The sequence below is a fragment of the Rhamphochromis sp. 'chilingali' genome, assembly GCF_963969265.1.
Source record: "Rhamphochromis sp. 'chilingali' genome assembly, chromosome: 1".
NCBI lineage: Eukaryota > Metazoa > Chordata > Actinopteri > Cichliformes > Cichlidae > Rhamphochromis > Rhamphochromis sp. 'chilingali'.
This window is the reverse complement of record NC_137929.1, coordinates 72,508,461-72,518,484: the sequence shown is the minus strand read 5'-3', so window position 1 is coordinate 72,518,484 and position 10,024 is coordinate 72,508,461. Positions and strand designations below refer to the sequence as shown.

Here is a 10,024-nt window from a genome sequence, read left to right as displayed (position 1 = left end):
GCCACTAATCATGAGATAGTTGATCTGACGGTGAATTTTGGTCAGGAGGAAGTAAAGAGTATTATTAAGCTACAAATGAGGGGTAGATGGCAGAAACCGTGGGAAGAAGACAGGAGGGGAAGGTGGTTATATAAAATCCAAAGGGGGGTGGGAGTGAGGAGAGCCACAAGAAGGAGTAGGCGAGAGGAGGTGGTGGTGTCAAGACTGAGATTTGGACATACGGTTTGAATTCCACACTGTTCTTGATAGGGAAGCATGCCTCGGGGAAATGTGATTATTGTAGAGAGGATGAAACTTTGGAGCATGTTATTTTGCAGTGTCAGAAATATACGGTATAGAGGAGACGGTTGGTCCAAAATCTCAGTAGCATTGCTATGAAGCTTGATCTTGTAGGGTTAGTACAGAAGGAGTCAGGGGATAAATGTTATCAGGCTTTTTTTCAGTTTTTGAGAGAAGAAGAAGAAGAAGAAGAAGAAGAAGAAGAAGTGTCCGTGTCGCAGACCGCGAACAAGTCCAGACGCTTTTCTTCCAAGCTCCTTAGACTACCCTTATCTACCCTCATCGTGCTGTGTGTTCTGTCTGCGTGAGCTTATTTTGTATTCTCAGTTTTGTTACCCTTTGGAGTTCAGCGTTAAAGCTGTTTAAGTTCAGGTTTGTGTCCAGAGTCTGCACTTTGGGTCCTTTTCCTGCCTGCACACAGCCGTCACATAACAGAGGATCGCGGATGGACCCTGCAGACTCTTCAGCCTTTGAGTTTAACGCTGAGATGGAGCGGATGATTAAGCTTCTTGACCGCATTGCCCAGGCCAAGGATTTGAGGACCATGGCGGACGGGCTACGCGCAGTAGATGCTGTCATTCTGAGCATCCCTCGGCTAACTCAGTTTTCTATGGACACTGTGCTGGGCAGCTCCATAGCTGCCTGGAGGGAGCAAGTCAGGGCTGGCGAGCTTGCTCTCTCTATCTCTACCTACACTTCTTTACTGCCGCCCCAGGACAACACACACTCTCCACCTGCCTCATCGCTACCACAAACTTCCTCTCCCTCCCCACGCCAGCCGGGACCTCGTTCGCCTGCCTTTTTCCTGGCGGCTATGTGGTCGGAGGATGAGGAGGAGATCTCCATTTCTCCACCGGTTCTTGTTCCCTCATCCCAAAGGAAACGGCACCCTCGCCACCAACACTCCTCTCCTCAGTCATCTGTTCTGCCACCTGTTCCTGCTGAGGGGCCCGTCTGGCCTTCGCCTGTTGTTCCTGCTGGGGTTTCTGGAGATCCGCTTCAGTCGTCTGTTCCCGCTGGAGGGTCCGAGGAACCGCTTCAGTTGTTTTCTGTCTCTTCCTGGGGGTCCGAGTGGCCCGTCCAGCCTTCTGCCTGCACTGGAGGGTCCGAGGGGCCCGTCCAGCCTTCTGCCTTTGCCGGAGGGTCCGAGGGGCCCGTCCAGTCTTCGTCGCCTGCAGCGCCACCATCTGCGGCTTCCACGCCGTCGCATGCAGCGCCACCTCCTGCAGTTTCCACCTGTTCCGTCGCCTGCAGTTGCCATGCTACCATCTGGTCCTGCTTCATCTTTGCCTGAGGTCTCCAAACCGTCTGGCCCTGCCTCACCTCGTTCTGTCCGGCCTGCTCATGCTTGACCTGTCCGGCCACTTTCCAGGCTGATGGCTGAACGTCATCGGCAATGTCGACGCCCTCCTGAACGGTGTCGTTCTGTGCTGCCTTCCACGCGGCCAGCCTCCGGACCTGCCCAGTCGCCACCGCTGCCCTCTGCGAGGCCAGCCTCCGGACCTCCTTCGCCTGCATCGCCGCCGCTTCCCTCTGCGCGGCCTGCCTCCGGACCTCCTTCGCTTGCCATTACTTTTCACACGGTCGGCCTCCTGAACTGCCCGGGTTTGGACTTTTGTGCTGTCAACCTCCAGGCCGGCCCCCTGAACTTTTTTCAGAACTGTTTTACTGGCCGCCTGTACCTTTTGTGACCCTTTTTTGTTTGGTCGGTTTTCTTTGAGTTGTTTTCTGGGCTCCTGTGTTTGCCGTTTTGGTTTCTGGCTCTTTGTGTTTCGTTTGTTTCGAAACGGGCCTGTCTCCGGGCCTGTGGGCTGAAAACCTGTGCCAGAGTTCTGACAAGCAGGCCGATGATTTTAGAGCACACTGATGCAGTGTGCTGCAGTCTGTTCCTGTATGAAGGCTGAGGGAGTGGAACCAGCAGGTGATGGAGAAGGTCATGATGCTTTCCTCCTGAGAATCTCCTCTGTGTTGGCAGAGAATTTCAGCAGGTTGAGAGATTTAAGAAACAAATTAAAACGTACAGCTCTGCTATCAATCTCAACATAAATAAGGACAGGAGAGTAAACAGCAGTGACGTTTGTAGGGTTACTGAAGTTGGGCTGCCTGGTATATAATTATGTGCTGTGTGATCGCTAACGAACTGAGGACTTAATAAAAGTTAACATGAGGGTTCCTGGTGGTCAGGGACAAATGCAATCACATGGCAGGATGCTGTAAACGTACCAAACTTCAGTCAGGAGAACAACTGAGATAATCCATCCACAATACGAAGTTAGTCATTAATATACTGCTGCATGGGCTGGGCTGGAGTTACATCGTAAGGGTGTAAGGAGCTTGGAAGGAAAAAAAAGAAGCCATCTATGTCTACTGTTAGCGACCATCTTTGAACAGAGGTGGTGATTTACTACACCAACTGTCTGCCATCTATAATCCTGTCTGTCAGTGTGCCCCAGGGTGGCTGTGAATGAATGAATGAATGAATGAATGCTTTATTGGCCATATGCAGGTTGCCCCACAGAGGAATAGGACCCCCCCCCCCCCGACTTACACACACAACAACAAAGACAACACAAGGGAATACAGTCGGAGATCGGCAGCGTTGGGAGAATAACACTGAAAAAATTACACAACAATGGGAAAAGTACAAGAGAAAAAAAAGAGACCTCTTCACACGCTGGGCAACCTATGGGAGGACAGCATGAGAACAGGAAACAAAAAAACTCCTCTGCACAGAGAGCACATTAATGTCCACATCACAACATCAGAGCACATGACAAGCCACAGGGGATGGATAGGGGGGTGGGGGGTGATTCGAAGGAACACATCAGTCGTCCTGCACCATGCTATCATTTCAGCGCGGCACACAGACCCGCTGTCTTCCCCCGCAGGAACAAGCATCGAAGGCGTTTGGAAGGGAGGGGGATGAGTGCGTGCTTATCAGTGTAAGTGTATGTGTGTGCGTGTCCATAGTTCAGCTGAGACAGTGTCCTTCGGCCTATCAGGCTAAGTAAACAGTCCTCCAGCCGATCCAGGTGTCCTTCATGGGATGGGAAGAATAGTCATCACACAGTCGTTATCAGGGAGTTGTTTTGGTGGGCTCCAGCCTTGGGCCTAGCAGCTGGCGCCGTGGTGTCCAAATGTAGAATATTGTTGATTTCTCCTTTATGCGAGCAGCGAATTTAGCACTCTGACACTGGGGCCTCGATTTCCCGTTGGAGCGCTGCGAGCCTCCCCATGATGGTATCAAGCTTCTGTTCTGTGGTGTTGTCATTCTTTTGGTTCTGAGACCCCACAGCTGCAGTGATCCGTTCTGCGATGTTATCCAACTTTCGCTCAAGGGTGTTATTGTGAGCAGGCCCCTCTCTGATGTATCCCATCATACGCTCAATGGTGTTAGTTTGAGTCTTCACGGCAGCTGTAAGCGTCTCCAAGGTGTTGACCATGCTGCGTTCGGTGTGGGAGGCCGCGCCTCGTCCCATCGCTTCAATTCCAGCGGTCAGCTTAGGGGGGGTTTGAACAGCTGGTTCCGCTCTCTTATTTCTCCGATAAGTCAGGGCCAAGCCAGCTCTGATCAGCAAGAACCCTGTTATCATGGTTCCGAATAGGTAAATATCCTCAGCGTCCTCGATAGACAGTCCCGCCAGGCACAAGATCCTCCAGGTTTGCCACCCATCCATCGTATATCCGGCAGGGAAAGTCCCTCCAGGGCACTCGGGCTCTCCCGAGCCCAGACTTCTCGTTGAGAAGAGGGTGTCAATAGCATTCAGAGACCAGTTGATCAAATCCATAATTCTCTGTTAGGTTTTAGAGAACGACAGTGAGAGACTGTTCCAGGGAAAAGTAGTGCACACGAGACAAGACAGGACACAAGAGGCTAAGCAGGGAAGATAAGGGGCTACAATGTAGCTGCGATCACCAGTGTGTGAATGTGTGTGTGAATGGGTGGATGACTGGATATGTAAAGCGCTTTTGGGTCCTTAGGGACTAGTAAGGCGCTATATAAATACAGGCCATCCAGTTTTGAGTTCCCTCCCCAGACGCCTTAACACCCACTCACATGCTGGGCCATCTGACCTCAGGAAATCATATGATAGAGTGGAGCTAGGTTTCACAATGAGCTCACCTTAAACCCTGGCTAACTGTGACCCACACCCGTCTTCACACCTTGGCTCATTTGATTAGGAAGAGGATCAATAGGGGGTCCACTGTCCCTCTTGGAGCAGGGCTCTAGAGTGCGACCAATTTGGTCATAAATCCCAGGTCGCACCAGTGTGACCAATTGTTTGAGTAAAAAAAATAAGAAAAGTCTCTGCAAAAAAAGTCTCCGTGTGGTCAACAACAGACACACATTATGGCCCTATCATAGTCGAAACCAATCAGAGATAGTCAGGGGCGGGACCTCTCTGATTGGCAGTGGTCCAGTTGAAAGTACAGGTGGATAGAGAGAGGTGAGTAGCTTGAATGAAGCAATAAAGCTCAAAAACTATTTCAACAACCACCAAACAGCAAATGAGAGCAAATAAACAGATTCCACACAAAGACGTAAACACAGAGCGACCCGACGCATCAGAATCAGCTTTCTCTTTCTCGGCTTTCTCACTCAACAGCCCGCACACGGACGCGCCGTCGGGGCTGAAAGCCGACAGCTCGCTGTTTCTGATGCGTCGGGTCTGTGCTTTGTGTTTGTGTGCGCTAGATTCTGAGATGCAGGTTTTGTCTCTCTCGCCTAACTTTTATGCAGGCCTAAGAAAAAAAGTGTGCACCAGGACAGCTGTGGCAAACAGCTTCTCAGATGAGAGGTGAAACATCTCCAAGCAACTTAAAGAAGTCCAGACGCTTTTCTTTGCAAGCTCCTTAGTTGTATAAAGTGCTTTGAGTGCTCAGATTGATAGAAGAACCAGTCTGTTTGTCTGTCAGCATTCACACTGGAGTTTCTCCTGCACACTTTGTTCTCCAGAAACTGTTGTGGTATCCAAACTTGCAGCTTTTTAAGACCACACCACTATTACTGTTCATTCTGTAGCTTTTAAACTTTTTAAAATATTTAACTTGTTATTACTTTTTATTTCCATTCAAATGAATGAAGAAATCTTTAAATCCTCTTTACACCCACCCTACTTTGTAACCTCACTAGTTCGGCATACATACAGTTGGCACTAATAGGGATCATTTCTGTAGCAGAAAATGACCTGTGATTAGATTCATAGATGACCTGCAGATTGTTGGTCTGCTGAACAGGTTTCATGTGAGGCCTGTTCACTCATATTTATCACCTGTGGTTAAACGTGCAGGTCCTCAGCTCCATCTATGACACCACCTTGGTCATATAATAAATTTATGTTTGTCAGGATTTTCAGCTGATGGGCGGAGTCAGCAGTCAGCTGTGCACGAACACGCAGGATCCAACATGGAGGAGACTCAGTCAGCTTTTATAAGGAATTTATTTCAATATTTCAAGAGTTTCATTTATAACTAATTCATGTCATTATACAACGAGCCGCTCATCAAACTATCTCAACTCTGTGTGAGTGTGAGTGAGTGTGTGTGAGAGTGTGTGTGTGTGTGTGTGAGAGTGTGTGTGTGTGTGCATAAATGAGTGTGTGTGTGTGTGTGTGTGTGTGTGCATAAATGAGTGTGAGTGTGTGTGTGTGCAGAAATGAGTGTGTGTGTGAGTTTGTGTGTGTGTGTGAGAGTGTGTGTGTGTGCATGTGTGAGAGTGTGTGTGTGTGCGTGTGTGTGTGTGTGTGCATAAATGAGTGTGAGTGTGTGTGTGTGTGCGTGTGCATAAATGAGTGTGAGTGTGTGTGTGTGTGCATAAATGAGTGTGAGTGTGTGTGTGTGTGCATAAATGAGTGTGAGTGTGTGTGTGTGTGTGTGCATAAATGAGTGTGAGTGTGTGTGTGTGTGAGTGTGTGTGTGTGTGCATAAATGAGTGTGTGTGTGAGTTTGTGTGTGTGTGTGTGTGTGTGTGTGCGTGTGCATAAATGAGTGTGTGTGAGATGTGAGAGTGTGTGTGTGTGCGTGTGCATGTGCATAAATGAGTGTGAGTGTGTGTGTGTGTGTGTGTGTGTGAGTGTGTGTGTGTGTGCATAAATGAGTGTGTGTGTGAGTTTGTGTGTGTGTGTGTGTGTGTGTGAGGCAGGCTAATCAATACTCAGATTTAATGATACATCAGTGTTTCTGTCAGTGCTCACAAACTAACGTGACCTCAGGTGACCCCGCTGAGTGCACGTGTGTGTGATGATATTACATCATCTATAAGTAGGATTACTTTCATTATAATAATTATTATTATTCACACGACCCTGATATTCAGTCTGGGAAACCCCGCTGGAACCCATCTACACCCAAAGCACTGTGGGTAACAGAGTCCTGTGAGCGGGACACATGCCCCGCCCCCTGATTCTCCCCAACCTCAACCTTTAGCTCCGCCTTCCCCTCAGCAGAGTAATTTCACAGTCTCCACCCTGCCATCTGAGCAGGGAATCATGGGTATTGTAGTCAAGCACAGACCCACAGGCAGCATGTGTGGCCTGGATCAGCTGAGACTTGTGGGTAATGTCGTCCTTCTGTGCTGTAGAAATTTGTGGGTGGAGTTTATCCATCACCACAACTGGGAAGTGTTGGTGCTGCAGTCCAGACGTTTTTGCTTAAAAATGGAAGTGTTTCACTCCAAACTGTCCATCAGGAGGGGATTATGGGAGCTGTAGTCCATATGAGGGCAGTTCAGTGTTCAGCCAAGAAGGATTGTGTGCGTTTAGGTCAAGACAGAGGATTGTGGGTCAGCATAAAGTTGTTGCAGTCAAAACCAAGGAGGATTGTGGGTGCTTTAGTGGAAGCAGGGGGAAAGACAGGGAGTTGTAGTCCAAACACAGTGCGGTTTGAGGAGTTGTAGTCCAAACAAAGGGTGGTTTGAGGAGTTGTAGTCCAAACAAAGGGTGGTTTGAGGAGTTGTAGTCCAAACAAAGGGTGCTTTGAGGAGTTGTAGTCCAAACAAAGGGTGCTTTGAGGAGTTCTAGTCCAAACACAGTGCGGTTTGAGGAGTTGTAGTCCAAACAAAGGGTGCTTTGAGGAGTTGTAGTCCAAACACAGTGCGGTTTGAGGAGTTGTAGTCCAAACAAAGGGTGGTTTGAGGAGTTGTAGTCCAAACAAAGGGTGGTTTGAGGAGTTGTAGTCCAAACAAAGGGTGCTTTGAGGAGTTGTAGTCCAAACAAAGGGTGCTTTGAGGAGTTCTAGTCCAAACACAGTGCGGTTTGAGGAGTTGTAGTCCAAACAAAGGGTGCTTTGAGGAGTTCTAGTCCAAACACAGTGCGGTTTGAGGAGTTGTAGTCCAAACAAAGGGTGGTTTGAGGAGTTGTAGTCCAAACACAGTGCGGTTTGAGGAGTTGTAGTCCAAACAAAGGGTGCTTTGAGGAGTTGTAGTCCAAACAAAGGGTGGTTTGAGGAGTTGTAGTCCAAACAAAGGGTGCTTTGAGGAGTTGTAGTCCAAACACAGTGCGGTTTGAGGAGTTGTAGTCCAAACAAAGGGTGCTTTGAGGAGTTGTAGTCCAAACACAGTGCGGTTTGAGGAGTTGTAGTCCAAACAAAGGGTGCTTTGAGGAGTTCTAGTCCAGGCAGAGGAGGACAGTAGCAGATGAAGTGTGGAAAGTGAGGGCGTGGGGGTGTAGAGGTGCAGGCAGAGCAGGATTGTGGGTGTTGTAGTCCAGTGGTTGTTTGTTACTTTAAGCCCTGAAATAGACTGTGTGTTTGAGCCCCATCGTTTATTTACAGTCACACAAGTCTGTATGTACACTACACACCAACACGTGCACACTCACACACACACACACACACCATCTTCACATCACACAAACCAATAAATAAATAGATAAATAAATAAATAGCATGATATAAATACTTCAGTACCAGGTCTACAGGCTCTGATTCATCATGTACTGATAATAAACCAATCAGTGTGAGTCTGTCCTCCTCTCAGATTAAAAACATCCTGATCCATCAGTGCGTGCGCCCGTCACCCTCCCAGAGAAGAAAACAAAAACCCGCTGGAGGGAGGGAGGAGCCTGGGCGTGACGTTAACAGCAGTTCCCGTGAAGACAGTCGGCCAATCAGAGCCTGTCGCGTGCGGGGACCCAGATGTAGGGTCCGCTCTGCTCCTCGATGACCACTTTGACGTGGTGGTAGACTTCCTCGAAGCTGTCGCCGTGCACGATGGCTGGAAGACAGGCAAAGATGGCATCAAACCCCGAGACGCTCGTACGTTTCACACGTGAACGCTCGTGAACTTAATCGTTGTTTTACCTGTGAAGCACTCCAGGAAGTCCTGCTCCAGCTTGATGGCTCGATCCAGAGCTTTCCTCGCCTGCTCCTCCGACAGGCGCTTGTTCAAGTCCCTGCACCAGTGTCACACATGTTAATTCTCACAGCGACATGAAATGCTCTGTGGCTCCGCCCACATAACCACAACACTTTGAATCAAATCTTAAAAAAAGAAAATGTAAAATTTTAATTAATTTTCTTTTAAAGAATGTAATTGAATGACATTTGAGATTTTCATGTTTGAACTTTAATTTACTTTAAGAATCAAAAATTAAGAACCTCCCTGATTCGCAACCTGTGGTGTTGGGGGCTTTTTGTCCCTGGTAGGGTCTCCCGTGGGGGCCCAGCTGGGCACCCACACTAGAGTCTGTGGATGAGGCACAACTCGTCTATCACCAGGTGGCAGATGTCAGAATCTCATCTCTGCTTTTGCAGACCTCTGTCTGTTACTGGATCTGGGAGGTTGGTCTGATTTGACCTTTATGGGCGGAGTCAGAGAGCAGTATGATCTGACCTCATGATTTTACGTGACGTGTTAGACTCACAGGATGTTCTCCAGCGACCGCGGTCGGATGAAGATAGCGATGGGGTGGAGCTGTGCCGCCTGCAGCCTCCTCACGGCGTTGGCCGACACATCCAGGATGCAGTGCTTCCCCTGAACACACACACACACCGTCACAATACTGCCACTGTGGGAGTGGAAACGGCCACTGTGGGAAAGTGCGGACTGTCACCTGCTCGGCCACCTGTCGCACACTCTGCACCGACGTCCCGTACAGGTGGTTGTTGTACTGCCCCGCCTCGATGAAGCGGTGCGACTGGATGTCCCGCTCCATCTGTTCCCGTGACGCCACAAAGTGGTAGTCCCGCCCATCCACCTCGTAGTCCCTGCGAGGGCGAGTCGTATCTGTGAGAGAGAGCGAGGCACACATTAGAAACCTGTCTGTTCAGTTCCTGTTCGACCACCTGTAGGCGGAGCCTTACGGGGAACGCAGGAGCCGAACTTGTCGGGGAACTCGGACAGCAGGTCGTCGTTGACGCGGTCTTTGGTGGGTCCCAGGATGATGATGGGGCGGGCATAGTCCACTGAACACACACACAGAGGTCATGTGACCCACAGTCAGAGGCGGGAACAGTTTGATTTAGAGTCTGGGGTCAAAGGTTACTGGTGACACTGACCTTCAATCTGAGTGATGAGCTCGTAGCTGTGAACGAAGCCTTCTCTACCTGCAAGAAGAAGAAACACCTGAAAACACAGGAAGTGACATCATACGAAGATCTGACCCATGACGGGGACATGATGATGAGGAGGGTCTGAGGTTACATGAACCCTCAGTTTGACTGAGTCACGTGGTTAGAAGTGAGAGAGGTCAGAGGTCACTTCCTGTTGTCAGTCTGAAGGTTCCTGTGATGCTGTGATGAGGTCAGA

General features: G+C 49.3%; 1 protein-coding gene across 5 annotated transcripts in view; it reads right to left on the bottom strand.

Moving 5' to 3' along the window:
• Positions 1–7,701: 7,701 nt before the first annotated feature.
• LOC308396192 (disks large homolog 4-like) overlaps positions 7,702–10,024 on the bottom strand; it is a 78,631-nt gene continuing 76,308 nt past the window's right edge. For 2 of the 5 annotated variants that reach the window (XM_080881331.1, XM_080881332.1), the window contains 6 exons: positions 9,775–9,822; positions 9,580–9,681; positions 9,330–9,502; positions 9,141–9,250; positions 8,578–8,669; positions 7,702–8,491 (listed from right to left, as the gene is read on the bottom strand). In XM_080881331.1, the coding sequence (XP_080737457.1) occupies positions 8,385–8,491; positions 8,578–8,669; positions 9,141–9,250; positions 9,330–9,502; positions 9,580–9,681; positions 9,775–9,822 (632 nt within the window). In that variant the 3' untranslated portion in view covers positions 7,702–8,384. The remainder of the gene's footprint in view (positions 8,492–8,577; positions 8,670–9,140; positions 9,251–9,329; positions 9,503–9,579; positions 9,682–9,774; positions 9,823–10,024) is intronic. The other 3 variants (XM_080881335.1, XM_080881334.1, XM_080881333.1) reach the window with 2 other exon arrangements.